This window comes from Telopea speciosissima, chromosome 6, assembly GCF_018873765.1.
Source record: "Telopea speciosissima isolate NSW1024214 ecotype Mountain lineage chromosome 6, Tspe_v1, whole genome shotgun sequence".
Taxonomy (NCBI): domain Eukaryota; kingdom Viridiplantae; phylum Streptophyta; class Magnoliopsida; order Proteales; family Proteaceae; genus Telopea; species Telopea speciosissima.
Window position 1 is genome coordinate 16,123,321 of NC_057921.1, and position 25,111 is coordinate 16,148,431.

At 39.8% G+C, this 25,111-nt stretch overlaps 1 protein-coding gene across 1 annotated transcript in view; it reads right to left on the minus strand.

The window, feature by feature from the left end:
* LOC122665473 (histidine--tRNA ligase, cytoplasmic-like) overlaps positions 1-25,111 on the minus strand; it is a 74,568-nt gene that overhangs the window by 37,010 nt on the left and 12,447 nt on the right. The window contains exons 3-4 of the mRNA XM_043861626.1: positions 16,640-16,897; positions 16,060-16,194 (exon numbers count right to left, since the gene is read on the minus strand). Of these exons, the coding sequence (XP_043717561.1) occupies positions 16,060-16,194; positions 16,640-16,897 (393 nt within the window). The remainder of the gene's footprint in view (positions 1-16,059; positions 16,195-16,639; positions 16,898-25,111) is intronic.

Below are 25,111 nucleotides of genomic sequence, written 5' to 3' on the forward strand. Positions count from 1 at the left end.
TTTAGAATCTTTCCACAGTAGTTACACTTTGACTTCTTTTGGTCCTCAGACATCGGGACTCCATGTAGCCATGCTATATCCCCCATTGTGTAAGAAATATCTTATTTTTTACACTGATATATAAAAAAACCTGTATTAGTAACTATTACAGACTTAAAGTAAGGTATTAAACACTTAAAGTATTGTATTCATAACTATTAAACATAATATGAAGCTACTAGAACAGTCAAATACCTATCTCTTACTTATTCCCTAACCCTAGTATTTATTTATTAATTAAAAATAATTTTTATAATTTTTATTATAAATAATTATACCTTCAAATATAAAATATTATAACATAATGATGTATTTGACATCATTTAAAGTTGGACATTATGTACAAATGTTGTGCATAATTTTCCAACAAAAATAGGTATTTTTCCTTAATTTTATATATTTTTTAACTATTTTAAAAATATTATTATAAAATCTGGAAAAAAAAATGTTTTTTTTAATGGGTGAAAAAAAAAATGACTCCATAAGGCTGTAGAGCATGCAAACTTGTCTAACATATATCAAAATCACATCCAAACAATAAGTATTTATCCTATTTTTTTTAATTTCTTTTTTGAAAAAATTCATTTATTTTTCCAGAAATTATAATAAAAAATTTAATAACCCAAAAAAATTCGGCCTCCATCAAGTGATAGATCGGCCAAAGTTGTGTAACATAACTCAAAATCACATGAATCTACCAAGATTTCATCAATTTTTTTAAAAAAAATAAATTTAGGGAAAATGGGTTACCTTTCAAAAATCCTTCAAAAACTGGATCAATCTTGCAAAAGTGAGCTTCAATCTTCAGTTTGGCAGCAAAATCACCTTCCAAAGCTTTGAATCCAAGCAAAAAATGAAGAAGGGAAGAGAGGAATTGAGACTTTGAGAGAAGAAGTGAGAAGAGAGAGCAAAATATGAGTAAACAGCCCTCTTGACAGAATCTCGCCGAGTTCTGTCGAGAGGGTTGCTTTTGATAAGTTAAATGGGTCATTTTAACCTTGGCTCATACCCGAAACCATGCCCATGACCCGAGATCTCGAATCTCGGCGAGATTTTGATTTTTTTGTTTCTGTATTTTACATAAACTAGATACCCACTCGAAACGAGATCTCGGTGAGAAAGTGTACTTTTCCCACTCGTAGGCCATCTCGACTCAATTTCGAAAAACCGAGAATCTCGGCGAGATTTCGGACTATGCGACCTTGTGGAGCTGAATGTAAGGGTCCCACTGACGGAGGAAGATTGGTTTGGTGCCCTCAAGCCAAGGAGCCCCATCCAGAGCTCTGGCTTTGGCATCATCGGAGAAGAACTTGAAAACGAAGACACCACTGTCGAGGAGGAAAATGTCTAACGAACCGTGAGCTTTCCATTGCTTGGTGAGGGAAGCTCTGACAGTGTCGAACGAGGGTCTCGGACCAAGGAAGTGGCCCACAAGTAGGCTTTCCATTTGGTGGTTTCAGGGGAAAGGAGATTGTTGGAGCACAGAGTGAAGGAGGCTCCATCATCGGTAGCAGGTTTGACATAGTGGAGGGGAAGAACAGAGGGGGAGGGGGACGGGGAGGTGGTAAGAGAGAAGAGAGATGACCAAGGTTTGGGCCCAAAAGAGGATGGAGATGCAAAGATTGCAGGGGGTGGGTCAGGGGAGGAGGTATCGGGGGTGGTGGTGGCAGTGTGAGAGATGGAGATTGGAGGCCGAGAAGAAGAGGGGAGGGTGAAGAGGGGAGGGTGGAGGGGGAGGTGGAGGTGGAGGGGTGAGGTGGCGGAGGGGGGGAGGTGGGGGGAGCTCATCGGAAAAGCCAGCTCTTCATGGCGGAGGTTTTGAAGCAACCTGTAAAGTTGTCGTATTACTGTGCATTCAACCTTGTTCTGCAACTAGTGTACTATTAACCCTAAAGATTTGATTCAAACTCTCCGGTGGGGATTCGGTTTAAACTGAAATTCTTTGGATTGAATCATCACTCTAGGGCAGCCCAAAGCCAAGACTATTGGACTCCCAAATCCTCGGTTCAGGTGGGATTTCCCAACAGGTTTCTGAGTGAAGCTTTGAATTCTAGAATTTCAGACCCTATGGGCTTCTAACGATTGAGTTCTCTGCACCGCAAGGGGTTCTCCTCTACTGTTCATATCACAGGTTAGAGGTTGAAGACGATCCCTTTCTTTCCTTTATTATTAAATACCTTTTAATTCCCCATCCCATTTTGCCCTCCGCTTTGTTGAACTTGGCTTGTCACTGAGAAGGGGGATTGAATCAGTGTATTTAAAAATTCTTCGTCTTTTAATTTCCCAACTGATCACACAGCCAACAGTTTACTCAAACTCCATGTTTGTCGAATGTAATTTTGAACCCACCAATTATCACAGTCGTGTAGCACACCTAGCCTCACAACAAGGTACAACCACGTGGCAAGATCTACCTTGTGTGCAAAACCATCCTGCGAAAAAAGCACTCCATATCTACACAAAATCCACAAGCAACCACCCATAACACCAGATTTTTACATGGTTTCATAGTTGTCAAGGCGGCAAGGCAACCTAAGACGGTGGAGGGGTGCCTAAGCGCTTAGGCGACCAAGGTGCCCAAGTGTTATTTCTTATTTCCCCTCTTTTCTAACATTATTTAGTATGCTAAATATCTACCTTATGTCATCAAAAATCAACATTAAGCCACATCAAGTCATAAAAAATCGATCTTAAGCAACACCAAGTCATTAACAATCAACGTTAAGTCACATCAAGTAATCAAAAATCAATACATAAAATCATCAAAAATCAACATAGAACTAGAAGACAGTAGAACTGAAGAAGCAAGCTATTGGAACTTTGAAACATTCAAAACATACATTTGGTTTATACTGTCTCAAAAAATGTGATCTTATCAATAAGTAATTGAACTGCTCTCGATTTAGAGAAATGTTCTCGTTCTCTAAGAAGTTTGACAGATCAAATGATTTTATTTTTACATGTGACTTTTTGTATTTGGTAGAACAAAAACCAGATTTCCAATAAATCAAAGATTGCTTAAATTTGATTTCTATTGAAGGAGTTATGTTACGGTCAAAACTTATTTGGTGTGTGTTTTGAATGCTGTCAAAATCGATCTGAACGAAAATACTTTTTAAAATATCAGAATAAATGAATATTTTACTGCTCTCTTGGTTTTTAGCAATGTTTTACCATATTAAAATTTATGGAATTTTTAGATTTGAGAAAACCTCAACATTTTTTTAGAAAGTTGAAATTTCACCTACCGCCGAAAACCCAGTTTGTTCTTGAACTGGGGGGGTTAACTTTTTATCCTTAAGAATTTGATTTTTTTAATTTTTTATTGGATTCAGATAGGGGGTATTTGCTTATTTATGAATAATATCTTATGTAAATGAAATAACAAATAACAAATATTATTTCATTTACTTGAATGATATTTGGCATAAATAAGAACCAAAACCTGGTCTGATACCAATTCAACCAGTGGAAGGTGCCCTGTACTAAGGCGACAGTCGCCTAGGCCCCAAGAGATCTGCCTGGACGCCTAGGCGACGCCTTGACAGCTATGCATGGTTCGGGGATAAGCCTGCATCCACGGAGCAATGCCCAACTTGGGGGTTTTTATTTGCGCAATTCTCGACTCAATGATTCAGGAGCTCCCACTCCTTGTTTTTATAACACCCACTATAAGGGTGTAGGCAAATTATAGTCCATGGGATCATCTCCATGTAAATCCATGGGAAATCAATAAACATTATACTAGGGTTTAGCACCCAGGGCTGCCCATGGTTGCCCATGAGCACCCTATTTGAATTTTAGGGTTTCCCATGGTTGCCCATGGGAACCCTGGTGTAACCCAATTAGGGTTTGGTATAAAAATTTATTACCAAACCCTCTCTTTCTTGTTCCATAAATATTTTGGGACCCATAAGAGAGAAAACTCATCTCCTTTCCATCCCATACCCGAATGCGCAGCGGAAAGAGATCGATACGGGTTTCTTTCGCATCCCATGGTTATCAAATAATTAAAACACTTAATGAAAAATAAAACATTAAGATCTGCTAACCTGTTGAGCCTCAAGTGTTGCTCCTTTTCCAGATAATGGTTCTTCCCTTAACGAGCCGATCAACCAAGCCCTAATCTGGATCTTCTTTATGTTGTGGAAGATCCCTAAGCCAAACTAGAATTCCTTATCAAACACTTGGATCCAATCCGAAAAACCAGGTTTCCAAAACCCTAACTAGATCTCAAAACTCTAGAGAGCAAGATATCAAAAGAAGAGACAGGAGAGAGAGTTCCTACGATTTTTCTACAGGGGGAAGAAAAATTCGTCCAGCCATGGAATGGGTTCTGCGCCCCCCTCTGGTGTGTTTAAATAGGTAAGGCTCTAAAGAGCCTCCCTCATTCCCAGTGAGAGTCTGACTCTCTCTCACTACTGTTTGACTTGAAACCCAGATAGGCTTAAGTGATGGGCTTCTAATTAGTGAAGAAGTAGAATCTAAAAAGGGAATAATATAATTAATTAATTTAAACATTAATGGGCCTTAAATAAATAAATAGCATCAATCCCATACTAGTTTAAAATAATTAATTACTAATTAGCAAATCCCAAAAACACCCCTGCATATCAAATATGCACCAACCCTCCACTAAACAACATCGTCGTCATGGAATCTAGAGCATGTACACTAGTACTGCCAAACCCCATTCCATGATACATGTCCTTATCAGAGTGTCTGTGTACGTGATTGGAATCCACAAAACACAATTAAACTCTTTAATCAAATACATAATTATAAATTATTATTTTTTGTAAAAATAGGTTTTGCAAAAACCATTTATCCAAACAGTACAGGATCCTGATTCAAATCAAACCATCCATAGACTAACTCCAATTGATGTTCCTCAATTGAGCAATGAAGACCATGTTGAGTGACTCTTTCACTCACATAATATTTACGCATTCCCAGAACACCGGTTTTAGTTCTCTTGAACCGTAGTTATTGGTGAACCAAAGAATACGCTCACATCACGCAGTGACAAGGCCCTCTTATGTATTGGGTCTTGATGACATATGTCTATCCCAAAGCTACATCTCGCAGTAATACATGAGGGAATCGACAAAATAAGATTCTTTGCCAATACACACATCAACATGTGCGTACTCACATTCGTACCCCAACATCAAACATGTCTAGGCATACCCAATGTGACGACCATATGATAAGGGCTGTCCAACCCAAACCCTAGTCCTGACTACCAATTTAAAGTAATACTTATGGACATATGCTCAAAAAGTGTATATCGTATGAAAATGCATGAAATGTTTAATGCATAATAAACCGAGTCGAACCGGATTGGATTGGGTTTGATGGATACACATATCCAACAATCTCCCACTTGTACATCAAAGCCAATTCCCCATACATATTTTAAGCACATGCCCTCCATTTGTTTTTTAAACACTCCGTGGAATTAACCCTTCATCATGGCATCCGACACATTTTCAGTTGTGTCCATAGTTGTCACGGCGTCACGGCGATCCAAGTCGGTGGAGGGGTGTCATGTCGATATATCGATATGTCGCCCGCCATGGCGTTGCCATGGCGAGCATGTCGACCATGTTTTATTTTTTATTTTCTCTATTTTTAATGTGTTAATAGATGTATACTCAATCCATGTTTTATTTTTTCTCTATTGTTTCTCAAGTTTAAAGAAGAAAATTCAGAAATCGAAGAAGAAATCGAAGAGGGAAAGAAGAAATCGAAAGAAATCGAAGAGGGAAAGAAGACAGGAAGAAGAAATCGAAGAAAAAATCGAAGAGGGAAAGAAGAAATCGAAAGAAATTGAAGAGGGAAAGAAGAAATCGAAGAGGGAAGAAGAAATCGAAGACAGGAAGAAGAAATTGAAGAGGGAAAGAGAGATAGGAAGAAGAAATCAAAGAGGGACGCCATGGCGTAGGTCGCCATGCAACCCTCTCTAGCGCCAGGACGCCATGGCGACGCCATGACAACTATGGTTGTGTCCACTTTAGAGATACTCACATCGCCCTGCTGGATAATCTCCCTAATAAGGTGATATTTCTGTTGCACGTGCTTGTTCCTCTGATGAGCCCTGGGCTCCTTTTTTTGTGCAATTGCCCCTCTATTGTCACATAACAGGGGAATGGGGCATTTGACCAAGTCAGGGACTATCTTCAGATCTGATCAAAACTTCCTCAGCCAAACACCTTGTTTTGCCGCATCACAAGTTGCAAGGTATTCTGCTTCGGTAGTGGAATCGACCGTAGACTTCTGTTTTGCACTCATCCATACAATGGCACCTCCCATTAAGTAAACCATCCTAGACGTGGATTTCCTATCATCTTTATCGATTTGAAAGTCTGAGTCAGTATACCCCAGAACCGATAATTGATCGCATCCATGAACTAAGAAATAATCCTTAGTCCTCCTCAGATACTTGAGGATGTTTTTCACAGCATGCCAATGCTCTCGTCCAGGATTTGACTGGCAACGGCTTACAATCCTTACTGCATCGCAAATATCTGGCCTCGTACACAACAGAGCATATATAAGATTCCCTTCTGCGGAAGCATAGGGAATCCTCCTCATCTCTTCAATGTTTGTCTGAGTCTGAGGACATTGAGATTTGGAAAGATTGACTCCATGCCGAAAAGGAACACTTCCCCTCTTGGAGTTCTCCATATTGAACTCCTAGAACTTTATCTATATAGGTTGCTTGTGACTAGCCTAACATCAGTCTTTGGCGATCTCTTGCGAGTTTAATCCCTAGGATGTAGCTGGCTTCTCCGAGATCTTTCATCGAAAAAGTAGTGGACAACCATTGCTTAATCGATGTAAGAACCCCCACATCATTTCCGATTAGCAGTATGTCATCTACGTATAGAATTAGAAAACACACCGCACTCCCACTAAATTTCTTGTAAACACACGATTCATCTATGTTCTGATCAAAACCAAAAGATTTGATTGATTGATCAAACCTGATGTTCCAGCTTCTAAGCCTGCTTCAGTCCATAAATGGACCGTTACAATTTGCATACTTTGCCTTCTTCCTCCAATGAAGAGAATTCCTCTGGCTGTGCCATATAGATATCTTCATCGAGGTATTCATTTAGAAATGCGGTCTGCACCATCCAATTGCCAGATCTCATAATCAAAGTACGTTGCGACTGTCAATAAAATCTTGATGGATTTCATCATCGCCACTGGGGAAAAGGTCTCATCATAGTCGAGACCCTCTTTTTGAGTATATCATTTTGCCACCAGTCTTGCTTTGAACCTTTCAACCTTTCCATCTGGACCCTTCTTCCTTTTGAAGTTCCATTTACATCCAATGGGTTTTACCCCAATTGGTGGATCGACTAGAGTCCAAACCTTATTGGAATGCATTGAATCCATTTCAGAGCGCATTACTTCCAACCATATAATGGCATCAACATCCTTCAGAGCCTCAGAGTATGTTACCGGATCATCATCCGACTCAACTGACACCATGTGGAACTCTTCCACTGTTTTCTCATCGTCAGTGAGAAAAACTAACCTTGGTGGTCTAGATATCCTCCCACTGCGTCGAGGTTCTTGAGGTGCTGAGGTTTCTGTGGGTACGTTGCTTGGTCTCACCTCACGGAGTGATGTTTCTAAGTTATCCAATAACTACAAGGTCTGACCTTCTTGTGAGTGTTTCCTCCTCATGGAAAGTAGCGTGTTTATTTATAATGACCTTTTGGTCATTGGGGTCATAAAAATAATAACTAATCGTGCCTTTGGGGTAACCCATGAAATAACATCTTGAAGTCTTGGACTCCAACTTATCTTTCTTGTTTGCGCACATGTGCGATACAACCCCATACCTTAAAATGTTGTAAGCTAGGCTTTCGCCCTCTCCACAACTCAAAAGGTGTTTTAGCCACAGCTTTAGTTGGGACCCTATTCAAGAGATAAATCGCCAACTCTAGGGCAAACCCACAGAAATATAGAAGGAGCTCACTATAAGAAAGCATACTCCGAACCATATCCAATAGAGTTCGGTTGCACCGTTTGAACAAACCTTTGTTGCGGTGTTCCAGGATTTGTTAGCTGACTAACAATCCCCTTTGATGTGAGATACTCTGTAAACTCATCCGACAGATATTCTCCTCCGCGATCCAATCGCAAGGACATGATGCGTTTATCCAACTGTCTTTCGACCTCGGCTTGGAATTCCTTAAATTTCTCAAAGGCTTCCTTTCTTACGAATCAAGTAGACATATCCATATCTAGAATAATCATCGGTGAATGTTATAAAGTACTCGAATCCATACCTAGCTTGTATGTTTATGGGTGGACACACGTCATTATGTATCAATTCTAACAAATCTGTGGTTCTAGCACCTTTATTACTAAAGGGTTTCTTGGTCATCTTGCCTTGAAGGCATGACTCACATGTGGGAAAGGATTCGACTTTTAGACTCTCCAGAGGTCCATCCTTTACTAGCCTACTAATTCAGTCCATATTAATTTGACCTAATCTTAAATGCCAGCGGTACGTTAGATTCACTAGAGTTGCTTTCCGTTTCAAATCAACATTTGAAACTAAATTCGTTTAATCAGGGCAATCTAGAAAATACAAACCATTTTGTAAATAACCAGATGCCACAAAGGAATTATTAAAACGAATAACTAATTTAGAATTAAAGGAAAAACTATATCCGTCCAAAACAAGTTTTGAAACCAAGATGATCTTCCTCTTAAAAGAGGGTACATAGTAACAATCCTTTAAAACTAAATTAAACGAACTAAAACTTAAAGTAAAAGTTCCAACAGCCATTGCCATGGCCTCAGCTCCAGTGCCCATCCTCATGCGTACCTCATTTCTTTCCAGCTTCCTTGTCAACCCCTGCAATGTATTGCAAACATGGGTAGTGGCACCAGAGTCCACCAACTATGAATTAGACGGTTCAATAGACAAAATCGACTCATAAAGAACATTTATATCAAATGTACCTTCTTTAGGAGTACCTGATTCTTCAGGCTTCTAATCTTTCACAGTAGCCAGGAACGCACGACAGTCTCTCTTCTAGTGACTCTCCTTGCAATAGAAGCACTTGCCAGGTGCTTTCTTATTGCCATCACCCCCACCCTTGACTTTCAGGGTCTTGCCCTTGTTGCCCTTTTTCTTCTTCTTCTTCTGCTTGGAAGAAGGGTTTGCATCAATGATATTCACCGCAGGCTTGTTCCCTTTAAGGATCTTCTCTGCCTTGACCAAAGCATTGGCCAATTCAGTCAATTCTAGCTGTCTTTTACTGATCTTATAAGACATCCGGAAAGAAGCATATGACCCTGGCAAAGAGTTCAGAATAACATCCGTCTTGTAAAAAAGATCGAATGCTGCCCCCATGGTCTCCACTTTTTCAAATAGATTTATCATTTTCATGACATGATCCATTACTGAGGACCCTTGGGACATCCAGGTATTATGGGGATATAGCTCACCACATCATAATGTGCATGAGTGAGCTATCTATTAAACAACTCAGCGAGCTTGTCCATTTTACCCTCAGCCGTCCTTATGTCTTTAATAGACTCCACTAATGACTCATCGATAGATCTCTGGATATACAGTGAGGCTTTGGAATCCCTTACAATGAAGTCCTCATAGTAATCTATGACTTCAGGGTCATCATTCTGGTGGGGTTCTTGGGGAGGATCCTCATCAAGAACACTAACGAGTCCTTCTGCAGTTAGGAGCAGTTTAATGCTCCGGTACCAATCAACGTAGTTGGGTTCAGTCAATTTTGAATCACTTATAAGGGCTAATAAATTTGAATTAACGCCAGCAATTGTAATCTCAATCTACATATGCACAAGTTCAATCACATGAGTTAATAACCATCGACAAAATAATAAAACGAGCAATCATCCTCAATGGTCGGCTCTCACAATTCAAGTCTCCCTCATGACTTGTAAAGTGCATTGGATATCTACCACCCTTGCATGCATAACTTACCCTATCGGGAGTCATTATACACACCTTGGCTGTGTGGACTATGTCATCCGCCTCTATGGCTTCCAATATTTTCAACCACCTGAGTGCCATGTCTAGATCCTGTCGGCTGACACATACTCAAGTCATGTACATACACATCGCATTGGTTAGCATCATGGAAACATGAAGGATGGCCCATTGTTGTAGTGCCCCCTCACTATCCATACCCTAACTTATCAAAAAGGAGATAAGTATAAATAATTATGTGATACGAACCGGGCTCTATCCTGTCGGCATTAGCTAGGCGATATCATACTTCTATATTTATCCTCAATGGGAGACCATGGATTTGATCTACCAGATTAGATTAATCCATATCATACATGTATTACCGTTAAAGAGGGATAATAACAACTCTCACATCATACATAGATAGCAATTTACCGTTAACAACAATTAAAGTGATTATAGGATGGCAGAAATTTTAAATAGAAGCAATAATTAAACCCTCCCATAAAAATTAAAATAAATCTAAAACTTTCTATGGATCATGGGTGCATCATCATGCCATGATGTTCCAAATGCTATGTCTTGTCCATCTCCTCCGCCCAATCAAGTCTTCAAAGTTGGTGATTTGCATCTCCATAATATTTGAGCACCACATGTGGATTAACATCAACATGCTCTAGGAGTCCTAACTCCGCTAAAAATTACAATGGAAACCTAGGAAAAATTCTATACACTTTCCTTTCAATAATAAAGAAACCTCGCATGGAGAAATCAACCCATCATTTCGGTTACCCATGGATTAGAGTACATTTGTTTATAAAAAAGAAAAGGTGAGAGAGAGAGAGAGAGAGAAGCATCACATCCACCCGTAATCCCATAAAGAAACCAACGCATCACATGCATAACCATGCCATCCATTTTATTAGAAAGCCAATCTCATAATCACATAAGCGATGTAACATCATGTATGGGCCCACAAACCATATGGATAATTTCAAAATTAAACCATCACATCACATGTTATAACATATACCCAAGCCCACACTTAAAAAATTAATTTTAATTCCAAGTGGGTGAAGAGAAGAATCCCTTCACCCATCTTCCTCCAATCACAAAACAAAACAAAATAAAATAAATATTTAATTCTGTTTTTTTTTTTTTTCTGGAGGGAAAAGGTCCACTGTCAAACACGCTGGACAGCATGCATACACACGCACCACGGGCAACGAGCCAGGCCGCACGCACAGCCAACACAGGGCAGACCGCACGTGCGCTGGTCGCTGGCCACACGCGGGCTGCAGCCCTACATCGCACACGCATTGTGCAAGTCACGGCCCTGTCGCAGCCATGCACCAGTGAGGTGCAGGCCGAGGCCCTGCTACTGCTGCGCGCCAAGCGTAGGCCGCTTGCACACAGTGGCAACAGGGTATGAGCAGGGGCAATCAGGGTACAAAATTTTTTTTTTTTAATTCTGGAATTTTGGGATTTTAAACCTCATGATAAAAGTTAATTAATAATAAAAAATTTCATCATCCTACATGGGAAACTTGTTACAAAAATCATAACCACCCATGTGCACATGACAAGGTTGTTACATGAATAAACTACCTTGTAACCACCTATGTGCCACATGAGAAGGTTGTTACAAAAATAACAAACAATTAACCACCCATGTGCAATCATCCATATCCATATTCATCCAAAAATTTTTTAACAACTTGCATCCCATACATAATAATTGCATCATAACATTAATTATAAGATATCCATGGGCGAGAAAAGTAGCTCTAATACCACATTGTAGGCAAACTACAGTCAATGGGATCATCTCCATGTAAATCCATGGGAAATCAATAAACATTATACTAGGGTTTTGTACCCAAGGCTGCCCATGGTTGCCAATGAGCACCCTATTTGAATTTTAGGGTTTCCCATGGTTGCCCATGGGAACCCTAGTCGACCCAATTAGGGTTTGGTATAAAAATTTATCACCAAAACCTCTTTCTTGTCCCAATATCCTGGGATCCACAACAAAGAGAAAAATCATCTCCTTTCCATCCTATGGAAAGAGGGAACCATCCCATACCCGAATGCGCAGCGGAAAGTTATCGATTCAGATTTCTTTCGCATCCCATGGTTATCAAATAATTAAAACACTCAATGGAAAATAAAACATTAAGATCTACTAACCTGTTGAGGCTCAAGTGTTGCTCCTCCTCCAAATAATGGTTCTTCCCCTAACGAGCCGATCAACCAAGCCCTAATCTGGATCTTCTTGATGCTGTGGAAGACCCCTAAGCCAAACCAGAATTTCTTCTCAAACACTCGGATCCAATCCGAAAAATCAGGTTTCCAAAACCCTAACCAAATCTCAAAACTCTAGAGAGCAAGAGATCAAAAGATGAGAGAGGAGAGAGAGTGCCTGCGATTTTTCTACAAGGGGTAGAAAAATTTGTCCAGCCTTGGAATGGGTTCTACGCCCCCCTCATTCCCAGTGAGAGTCTGACTCTCTCTCTCTCCTGTTTGACTTGAATCCCTGATAGGCTTAAGTGATGGGCTTCTAATTAGTAAAGAAGCAGAATCTAAAAGGGAAATAATATAATTAATTAATTTAAACATTAATGGGCCTTAAATAAATAAATAGCATCAAGCACATACTAGTTTAAAATAACTAATTACTAATTAGCAAATCCCATAAATACCCATGCATATCAAATATGCACCAACCCTCCACTAAACAACATCGTCGTCATGGAATCTAGGGCATGTACACTAGTACTGCCAAACCCCATTCCATGGTACATGTCCTTATCAGAGTGTTTGTGTACGTGATTGGAATCCACAAAACATGATTAAGCTCTTTAATCAAATACATATTTATAAATTATTATTTTATGTGAAAATAGGTTTTGCAAAAACCATTTATCAAAACAGTGCAAAATCCTAATTCAAATCTGACCATCCACAGACTAACTCCCATTGATGTTCCTCAATCGAGCAGTGGAGACCATGTTGAATGACTCTTTCACTCACATAATATTTACGTATTCCTAGAACACCGACTTTAGTTCTCTTGAACCGTAGTCATTGGTGAACCAAAGAATACGCTCACATCATGCAATGACAAGGCCCCCTCAGGTACTGAGTCTCGGTGACACATGTCTATCCCAAACCTACATCTGGCAGTAATACATGAGGGAATCGACAGAATAAGAACCTTCGCCAATACACACATCAACATGTGCGTACTCGCATTCATACCCCAACATCAAACATGTCTAGGCATACCAAATGCGATGACCATATGATAAGGGCTGCCGAACCTAAACCCTAGTTGTGACTACCAATTTAAAGTAATACTTATGGACATACATTGCTCAAAAAGTTTATATCGCATGTGATCATATAAAACAAAAATATATGAACTGTTTAATACATAATAAACCGGGTCGAAACAGATTGAACCGGGTTTGATGGACAATAACCAACAAAGGGAGCACCCACTTGATAGCCAAATACAATGACGGAAAATAGAAATGGGCTTATAACGTCCCAAATACAAGCAAGAGTTGATTCAGACTATTTTTCAAGCACCTAGTCTACCTAACAAAAAACTGAGTCACATGGCTCAAATTTGAGATGCAACTAATGAATAACAAAAACCAAATATAAAAGAAATATTACAACCCTTGCATTTTAATCAAAATCGATCTCTGGAGAGCCAATAAACTTCAATCAGTGACTTTGATGTGAGTTTGAAGCAACCAAGATGAATTCCACAATTTGAAACCCTTCCACTCCCTAATGCAAACCCAACCTAAATATCCTCACAAAGCACCCAACAACCGATCTTCAATGCTTCAATAGAGTATTTAACTCTTTAAGAATGTTAAAGTACTAGGTAGTGGTAGGTTTTTGGAAAGGTAACGAATTCTGCTTCTCTATGCCCATCCTAGAGTACTAGACTCCTAGAACCAAAAAAAGTTCTGAGCAGGCTCATAACCACTAGTTTGTTGTTGCTGCTGCCAAACCAAATTATCCACCGACTGTTACAAAACTGGCCATTTCATAGTCCAGCGGAAGAAACCCTCGAAGTCCTCCAAGTTTTTGGGAAAATTGATATTCCAACTTTAGATATAGCAAAAATCTTCCAACAATCATCGCTTCCACTGCGTTCCTCTACTGCCGAAGCACTGATTCCAGGCTTGTAGGTCAGTAATTTTCCAAGACAGCAAGAAAACCCAGTTTTGCAAGTTTAGAAGTTGAAACCAGGCGAAAGTCATGAAATGGGTAGAAATTTTGACCCATTTCGTGCAAAACTTGGTATTTATAGAACTGTAACATTTTCGACCAAAATTTCGCCGAAATGCCAAAATTTTGGTTGAAATATTGACCAAATGTGTATCGTAGGATTTTTCATTTCAACAGCCTGCAAAACCTTGTCCCATGTTTGAAAGTAGTTTCTAATATATAGGGAGTTTTATTTTCTAATTTATATATGCTTGTAATCTACAATGAGATAGATGAAACAAGAATATATTGGAGTTTATGTGCTGTTTGCTGTATGAGTCGACAGGTTAGTTAATTGCTCGTTGCTTCTTATTTATATATGCTTGTAATCTATGATGCGATAGATGAAACGAGAGTTTAATGGAGTTTATGTGCCAGTTGTTGTGACAAAGAATATTGTAATCTTTTACTATTCGTTAGCTACGTAGGGGATTTGATTGAGTTGCTAGTTTCCTAGTTGGAGAATAGTTTCTATTTTATACGGAATTTTAATTTCTTATTTATTTATGTAAATTTAGGAACTCCAGGACGGCAAGGATTCACGTTGTCGACACCATGTAGCTGAGATTTTCCTGATATCCTGGGTTATCCTCTGTCCTCTTACTTTCATTTTTCATTTTCCATTTCTCACTTTTCTTACTCATTTTTTCATTGTTAAAGTATGTCGAGTAGTTAGGGATGGAATATCTCAATTAGGATACTCTAATATCCTAATCGAGATTCCTCTCTAATTACTCCTAGTTCTATTAGGATTAGTTCTATCTTATTCTCTGTTTTAAATTTGTGGATCCTATTATGATTAGGAATCCTTCTTGTAATCTGAATATTTGAGTAATATAAACGAGACAATAAGGAGGGGTACTAGGTACTCAATTCTTACTACCACAATCCCCTTTCCTCCTCTCCATCTCTTCTCCTTCTCGTCTCTTCTCACTCTCAGTTCTGGTGTTCTAGTGTTATAATTTGCTACATGGTATCAGAGCACACCATTAGGTTGTTGTCTTCTGTAATTCTGGTTTCAGAGTCTTCTCCAAGTTTTATTTTCTTCTAGGGGTGCAGCACCCTCTGCTGCATATTACTATGGATTGAACCTTAGATAGAGTTTTCAATTGAAAACTAAGGTTTTACTACTACCACTGCTTACCTGAAGGCTGATCGATTGGAGAATCTCAAGTTGAAGCTGGTTACTACTATTCCTCATATACGTCGTAGACAATCAACCTAGGGTCCGAAGTCAAAGTCCATTTTGGGTTTGAATTTGTAAAAACTAATGATTCCATAGTGTTTAGAAGCCCTAAAATAGGACGAATGTCAAGTTTCAGGACCTATCTTGGCCATATGCCCACCGAAACCAACCATCGAGTTGAGCCAGAAAAAATGCAAGATCTCGCCGAGATCTCGGTATATCTCGGTTTCGTGGCCTGGCGAAACCGAGACCTAAAACCTTGTTACACACAAATATTTAACAGGTCTTCACAAGTTTCCAGATACAACACACAATATTTTGAAAGGATGGCCAACAACACAAGCAGAAAGCAAAGAAAAGCCATATGCACAAGAAAGAAAAAAACAACATAACATATTTTTATAAGCGAAGTCAACCTGATGTTCCCAATCATACATCATTACACCTCAAAAAGAAAAGTAATAATCAATATGGAGTACCACTATAGAAATGGAAAGGATGCTGCACAAAAACATAAATATTAGATGTCTGTATATAGTTGACAAAAGATCTTTCTTCTTACCATTTCCTTCTTGACTTGCTCAAATGATTGCTTGTCCAACTTGTCAATGCTTGAGCATATTGTTCTAAATTTTTCAGGAGAAACGCCACAAATCTCCAGCATCCCATCCAGCAATTTCCGATGATTCAACTTTATCTGTTGAAGGAATGATAAAACAGTAAAGTATTTAAAGCCTAATAAGAAATCCCAACGAGATAGGGCAGAAGAACCCCCCTCTCCTCTCCCAGTGCCAAATTTCAATCCATAAGGGCTTCTACACAAGGAGAAAGTAATACCCACTACCTTTGGCAATTTTGACCTAAATTTTCAGTCCAATATTTGGATGCTAAAAGTACAAGAAAAATAATCAAATACAAGGTAGGCCATACAAACAGGGCCGGAATTTGTCATATGGCAAGCATAAATGGGACCACCACTATTCAACGTTTAGATAGGCCATGCCATCCCTCTCACATGGCTCAAATCAAGCTAGCATCCTTCCTAGCTGATCAAGTTGGCTGTCCAATAAAACATTTGGGGAAAAAAAGAGAAAAAAGAAGAAAAACCAAGTAAATCCAACTATCCAAGAAGAGATGAATACCTCATAATCACCGATGTTTAATTCATCAAGAAGTTCAGTCAAAATCTTGATAACCTCAAAATCAGGCCCCATCAATTCAAACTGACCAGCGATATCAAAGTCACATTGGTAGAATTCACGATATCGTCCCTTAGATGGGTTATCCCTTCTGTATACCTTAGCAATCTGGTACCTTTTGAATGAACTGAGACCATTCATGGCTACATATCTAGCAAATGGCACAGTTAAGTCATAACGCAGAGAACATAGCTCACCACCCTGTGGAACACATTTAATAGATGGTTAAAGGATCAGAAATAAGAATAACAAATGCCAGGCTTTCCCATTGCAAAGCCGAGTTCACCAGTTGACAAGCATATAAAATAACAACAACAAACTCAGCGTTATCCCAACTTAATGGGGTCGGCTACATGGATCCAATCAAAACAGTGCAGGGAAAACTGAGGTCTAAACAAAAAAAGAGGGGGGGGGGGGGGAGATGAGAAATACAAAATGGCAAATTACTAATGAAAGATGGGAAATAAAAAGAAGGCTGAAAGTTGAAAGTAAGAGGAAAGGGGCACAACCTAGCAAGTCAGGAGAACCTCAGCTAAATATGGTCTGGTACATGGATCCTAGCCTTCCAATAGGCTTTATTTGAGGTCATACTAGGTAAACGACCTAGACTATGCAAATTCTTCCTCAAAACTTCTCCGACGGTCATTTTAGGCCTGCCCCTAGCTCTTTTAGCTCATTCAATCATGATCACATCACTCCTCCTTACTGGGGCATCCTTAGGCCTCCATTGAACATGTCCATACCACCTCAAACGACTCTCTCGGAGCTTATCGTTGAACATGGCAACTCCCAGGTCAGCTTTAATACACTCATTTCTTACTTTATCCTTCCTAGTTTTTCCGCACATCCATCTCAGCCACATATAGCTTCTCATAATGACACTTCTTAACATAGCCTTATCCCATCTAAATGGGACCGGATACATGGATCCTTGATCTCCAATTAGCTCTGTTCAAAGTCATACAAGATACGAGGCCTAAGCTATGCATGTCTTTCCTCACCACTTCTCCTAAGGTTAATTTAGGCCTTCCACTGGCTCTTTTAGATCCTTCAATCTGAACCAAATCACTCCTCTGTACTAGAGCATCCCAAGGCCCCTGTTGAACATGGCATGGCCATGCCACCTCAAACAACTCTCTCGTAGCTTATCATGAATCGGAGCTACTCTAACTCAACTCTAATATGGTCGTTCCTTAATTTAGTCTTCCTAGTTTTGCCACACATCCATTTCAACGTCCTCATCTCCACTACACTTAGTATCCGTATGACGCTTCTTAACTGCCCAACATTCTGCACCATACATAATAGCCAGTTGTATGCCAATCCTATCAAATTTTCCTTTAAGCTTTAAAGAATACGCCAATTACACAGCACTCCAGACACACCTCCACTTCATCCATCCTATTTTAATTCTCTAGGCAACATCACCCTCTATATCACCTTTTTTACTTACGATTGAGTCCATACATCTAAAATAATCAAAAAACATATAAAATAAGCTCAAGACATTTGAAAGGTCATCAACAAGAAATCATATAGCTTCATTAGTAGAGCTTCATTGGATCATAGTATAAGAATTATAACAAAGATACATAAACTAATATTGGGAAAATATTATTTCTTAATTTATGTTTAAAAAAACATTGAAAAGACTTCTCTAAGGTCATGTTTGCTTGCCTAGAGAGCAAGGTTAAAACCTGAGATCGGGATTCAGATCGGTCCCGGCCGATTCCGATCCGATCAGGATCAATGAGTAATCAGTCAGAATCGGCCTAAAAATCCCCTAAACCTTGTTTCCATACAGTAATCCAGCTGAGCTGGATTGGCTGATCCCGATTTTTGAAACACTGCACAGAGTGTGGAAAGTTCACTTTTTTACCACCGATGCAGTCAAAAGATTCAAAACTAATCTATTGGGCCTAGAAAGACCATATTTTGGGCTATGAACAGATCTCTGGGCCTTCAGTAATAGGGCATAATTATAAGCCCATATGATGGACGTGAGGTCTGACCGTCTGAGTACAAGGTTAATAACTTAATAGAGTAAGTGTCTTAGTTGCAAAGTTATAAAATCTTGTTTTAGACTATGATATAGTGAGTGCGCTCCATGGCCTGGAATGGGAGGGGACTTCTGTCCCACATTGGTGAGGTAATATGAGGCTGCTGAGCTGATGACCTTGGGAAGGGCATCTCCACCCAGAATCTCATGCTTTTGGGTTGAATACTGTCAAATGATATCAGAGCAGGCTGTCTATGCACAGCCATGTGGGGGCACATGGCCCAAAGCGGAGAGGAGTTGAGGCTAAGTGTGCTTCATTCATGGCCAGGAATGGGAGGAAACTTTAGTCTCACATTGGACCGGGTATTGTGCGGTTACTGAACTTATAACCTTGGGAAGGACCTCTCAACCCTGAAGCTTGGGCTTTTGGATTGAAAACCATCAGATGAGGATTATTATTTGATATTCCCAGGCTGACACTGAGAGGGGGGGTGAATCAGTGTTCGATAAAAATCTTCCCAAATTTGTCTTGACAAACCACAAAACTGTCCCTGTAAACACCACCGGCCGGAGCACTCCATGATTACCGGCTACAGTTCACATACACACCCAACCTCCAACCGAAAATGGTCTGGCCTACCTAGGGTGTATGCCCATACTGCAAAACAAAGGGACTCCAAATCCACAACACAATGCACACAGATATACGTGATTCGGCTTAAGCCTACATCCACGGGGTAATGCCCAACCCTGGGCTTTGTGTATTACCCAACACTCAACACAAATTACAATTTGACTGCAACAACAGTCCAGAAGCCCCTACTCCTGCTTCCAACAATGCCCCAACACTGTTAATGGCTACAACCCCCCCTTACAATAGCAACAACTATGTAAGTAATTTTCACAAACACCTGTTGAGCATCAACTCAACAAGGCTTACAACTTGAGAAAATACAACAAAAATACCATTCCCAAAATCCTATCACATATAGCTCATGAAGTTCATCCTAACAATCTCATAAGCTACTTATAATATAAAGGAAATGGTTTAGAGATTACCAAAGTGGACTAAGCCACTTGAAGTACTCCACCAATGCCCTTGGAAGGCTAAACTTTGAACAACCGATGCATAAACGCCGTTAATCTCACTTCCAAGTGATGAAGAACATTAAACTTCAATCAAGATCTCCATTAAAATCAAGTTCAAGCTCTTTCAACTCCTCACCTAAGCTTTCGCAAGCTTCTCTCACGTTTTCCCTAATCCTTGAGTCTTTTCTTCAAGTGCTTTTGATGAAGGGACGTAGAGGGTATTTTGCTGAGAATTTTGATAGGTGGTTCACCCAAAACGGATATCGGACGGCCAAGATATGAAGCTTCAAAGATGGGCCAATGATAAAATTCCATTTGGAATCTTTTATGCACGTGTACCAAGCTTTGGCTAAGCATGGAATCAAGGGACCATGGAGGTGCACAGATTGTATTAAATGTGGACCGTCAGATTGGAGCAAGACAAAGAGGTGCATTGATGGCCGTAGATATGGTGTCAGAAGGGTCATTAGTCTTGTCACTATCACCAAGGCATGAACCAATGGATGCTCAAAGATTAGAATCTCAAGAGCGTACGTAGAACGCATCCCAAGCTTGTAGAGCTTTACAAAAAGTCAAGCTTCATAAAGTAGATGCCACGTTTCGGATTCCTAGAGGTTGGAATCAACTCATATCTTTTCACTTTATCCAACAACCAATAGGATTCCATTATATAGAATCTCCATAAAGGTAACAAAGCATTCATTTAATGCTTAGCTTTGTAACTTTCAAACAATTGCACATAACCCCTTCTCAGCTTTATGTCATTAATGAATAAATCCTTAGCTTCCACTATCCATGTCACTGTAGACCAAACTCTTGATAAATTACAAATCAAACCCCTAAGACACAAAGTCACCAACATAGAGCACATTTGAAAACTTGGCCAAAAATTTGGCTAAGTATGGGAGACTTTTATGCTGTACTTTGCAAAGTGTAGCAAATACTCTAAATTTCATCTCCTATTGTCTATACCAATACCAAGCCACATCACTTCCACCTTATCACTGTCCGACCACTTGGCTGCCACCTCAACCATGTTGGACACTCTTTGTGGGATCCACAGTATGTGTGTCTCACCTCAACTTTCTCTCTCCTCTTTCTCCCTCCACTTTCTCTCTCCTCAAAATAAGGAGGAATAGGCACATAAACACATGTCAACACACTACCATCACCTCAATGAGTACTGTCACTTGCTTATTAGCTGTACCAAATTATCAGTTTGCCCCTGAGAGATGTAAGAGGACTAAAATGCCCCTAAACACTTCCAAGAAAAGCATCTCCTAATTTGTTTGCACTTGGTTGCCAACAATGACAACACCTTACAACTACTGCCAATGGACCAACAATCTCCCCCTTTGGAATTATTGGCAGCAACCACAAGTCCAGTCTCTCTCCCCCTTTGACAACAAATACGAAGGGTAACGGAACTCCCCCTTCATGAGAGCTCTCCTTGCATAGACTCAATCATAGGAGTGCCCACCGCATCTTCTTATCCTATGGAGAGTTGGTGTTCTATGCACACACTTCCTCCCCCTGCACCAATACCACCTAAGGTGGCCCATTAGTAACCACCCCAAGCTTGTCTCGAAACCTCTCAAAGTTGTCTTTTGGGAGTGGCTTGGTGAAGATGTCAGCTGCTTGGTCAGTTGTAGACACAAATTCCAATCTCACTACACTCGATGTGACTTTTTCTTTCAAGAAATGATATCTAATATCAATATGCTTGGTTCTTGAATGTTGCACAGGGTTCTTGGAAATGTTGATGGCACTCATATTGTCACACATAATAGTCACAGGTCCATCACTTGAAAGACCGAAATCTGAAATCTGCCTTTGCATCCACAATACTTGTGTACAACTAGCCGCTGCTGCAATATACTCGGCCTTAACTGTAGAAAGTGAAACAGATTCCTGCTTTTTACTATGCCATGCCACCAAACTTTTTCCCAAAAAGAATGCACCACCACTAGTGCTTTTTCTTCATCTATACTCCCAGCCCAATCTGCATCTAAAAATGCTGTAAGAGAGAAATTCTCAGTTTTTGGGTACCACAACCCATATTCCATTGTGCCTCTAATGTATCTGAAAATCCTCTTAACTGCCAATAGATGTGTCTCCTTAGGATTTGACTGAAACCTTGCAACTAAACAAACTGACTGCATTATATCAGGTCGTGATGTTGTCAGATACAGTAAACTCCCAATCATTGACCTGTATTTTGTTTGATCCACTGAAGCTGACTCATCATTTAAACTCAGCTTACAACCAACAACCATGGAGGTACTTACTAGTTTGCTATCCTCCATCATAAATTTTCGTAACATCTCCTTGGCATACTTTGTTTGGGAGATGAAGATGCCATTCTTCTTTTGATTTACCTACAAACCCAAAAAGTAAGATAATTCCTCAGCATGGACATTTCAAACTCCATCTTCTCTGCAAACTGTTGACATAGCTCATCACACTGACCCCCGAAGATGATGTCATCCACACATACCACAACCACCAGCTGGCCACTGTCCTCTGTCATCACATACAAGTTACTGTCAACCTTGCCTTTCCTCAGTCCCAATTGATGTAGATATGTGTCTAACCTAGAGTACCATGCCCTTGGAGCCTGTTTCAAACCATAGAGTGCCCTCTTCAATTTACACACCTTGTTTGGGTCATCTCCAAGTTGGAATCCATCTGGTTGCTCAATATAAACTTCTTCAAGATTGCCATTCATAAATGCTAACTTGACATCCATTTGATATACCTTGAAGCCCTTGTACACTGCCAATGCCAAAAACATCCTGATTGACTCCATCCTTGCAACAGGTGCAAATGTTTCATCAAAGTCTATCCCTTCCACCTGGGCATAGCCTTTGCAAACCAATTTGGCTTTGTTTCTCACAACCACTCTGTCTTCATTCAACTTGTTTCTGAAGACCCATTTTGTGCCTATCATATTTTTTCCAGCTGGCGTAGGAATCAACTCCCATGTGTTGTTCTTTTCAATTTGGTCCAGCTCTTCATGCATGGCTTTTACCCAATGTTCATCTTTCCAAGCTTCTTGAACATTTTTGGGTTCTGCCTGTGATAGTAAAGAAAAAGCTGCAGTTCTTGCTTTTCTTCTAGTTTTCATTCCTTCATCAATATCTCCAATGATTTGGTGTGAGGGATGTATTTTTAGCCATTTATTGTCTTTAGGTCTACCATCCTTGTGAACTTCTGCTTCTGATTCTTGAATTTCTAAGTCTATATCATCTTTCTTTTCTACCTCTGCCTCAACTATTCCATCAACATCAATAGGCTCTTCAAAATCTGGTTCTAACTGTACTGACTTTGAGTTTGGTAGTGTCTCATCTACTTTCACATCTGAACTCTCAATCACTTTGCACAGTCTTTTGTTGTAACACCTGTATGCTTTACTTTTTTAAGAGTAACCTAAGAAAATTCCTTCATCTGCCCTGTCATCAAATTTTCCTAGGTTGTCACTTGGAACCGAATACTCTAAAATACTTAACTGTAGCTTTTCTCCCAATCCACAGTTCATATGGAGTTTTGTTCTCATGAGGTCTCAAAGAACATCTGCTTTGAATATAGACAGAGGTGAACACTGCTTCTTTCCAAAATTTTCTTGCAACATTGTTCTCAACTAGCATAGACCTTGCCATCTCTTGAACTGTTCTGTTCTTCCTCTCTACTACCCCATTTTGTTGAGGGGTTTTGGCTGCAGAATGTTGGATTCTAATTCCATTCTCATTGCAAAAGGCAGAAAATAAATTCCAGGTAAACTCCTTATCTTGATCTGACCTTAAGCATTTAATAGTTTTTCCAGTTTCATTCTCAACCCTCTTCTTGAATACTTTAAAAGCATCCAGAGCCTCGGTCTTATCCTTGAGAAATGTAACCCATGTCATCCTTGAGTACTCATCAATAAATAGAATGAAGTATCGCTCACCTCCAGTAGCTTGGATTCTCATAGGACCACATAAATCTGTGTGAATTAGGTCTAAAGGTTTGCTTGAGTGGTGCTCCTTGGGCTTGTAGGTTGCCCTGGTTTGCTCACCTTTTTTACATGAACTACACACATGATTTTTAGGAATTTTAATCCTTGGTAGGTCTCTAACTGCTTCACTTTTGCTGATTTTGGCAAAATTCTTGAAATTTAGATGCCCAAGTCTTCGATGCCATAACCAATGTTCATCTTCTGGGTTCAATAAGCAATTGCTTTCGAAACCTTCATTAAGCACATACAAGTTCCCAGATGTCCTTGTACCTATTGCCATTGTCTTTCCACTAGTTGCCTTCTTGATTGCAAAGCCCTCCTTTATGAAAATCACCTCATTTCCATCATCACAAATTTGACTCACACTGAGTAGGTTGTGTTTGAGTCCACTCACATATAGAACATTGTCTGACTTGATTTTTGCTTTGATTTAAGTTGACTGGACCCTTTCCTTCAATTTTTGCACCATCATTATTGCCAAATCTCACTGAGCCACTGTCAACTTGTTCAAGACTTAGGAATCTTGCTTTGTCACCTGTCATATGTGAGGAACATCCACCATCCAAGATCCAAGGAGATGGCTTACTGTGTGCTTTCACAGGTGTCTGTACTACTAGAGATTTTTTGTTATCTCTCCTCCTTTTTTCAACCCAAATAGCTTTTTCAGCCACAATAATAGGCTTTGGCTTTGGTTTCCCTCCCTTCTTCTTACCATCAATTTTTCTTCTTTGTGGTTGCTCTTGTTGGGGAAATCTTGCAAACCTTCTATTTGCTTGCATTTGAGAGGGAAGCAGTGTGTTGCAATTTCTAGCAACATGGCCCAACCTAAAGCATCCCTAGCACTTAACAGGTTCCTGTGCTAATGGTGCAAACATGTTTCTACTAGTAATTTTCATAGGCTCAATTAGTCTTCTACAATTTGCCATCCTATGACCAAAACTGTTGCAACCATAACAATAGCCATAGAAGTAGTTCTGTCTGTGCCAAGTGTTACCTGAATGTCCCATGTACCTCTGGTAATTAGCTGTAGTGTAACCATCACTGTCAGTCTTCTTCTTAGCAGTCTTCTCAGATCTTGAACTCTTCTGCTTTTCCTTCACAAACCTCACAGGGTTGTTTGCAGTTCCCTGTCCTTTTGTTTTACCAACACCAGATGTGTTGCCTTTCTCATATCCAAGTCCAGTCTTATTTTGTAGAGGTCTCTGGTAACTTAAGATTTCATCCAAGACATTACCTTCAACACTGTCAGTGGAATGATCCTCCACTTGAATGCTAACTTCCTTTCCCTTAGAACTCAACACTGAAGCTAGTGGAGATGAAGTAGCAGCTGAAA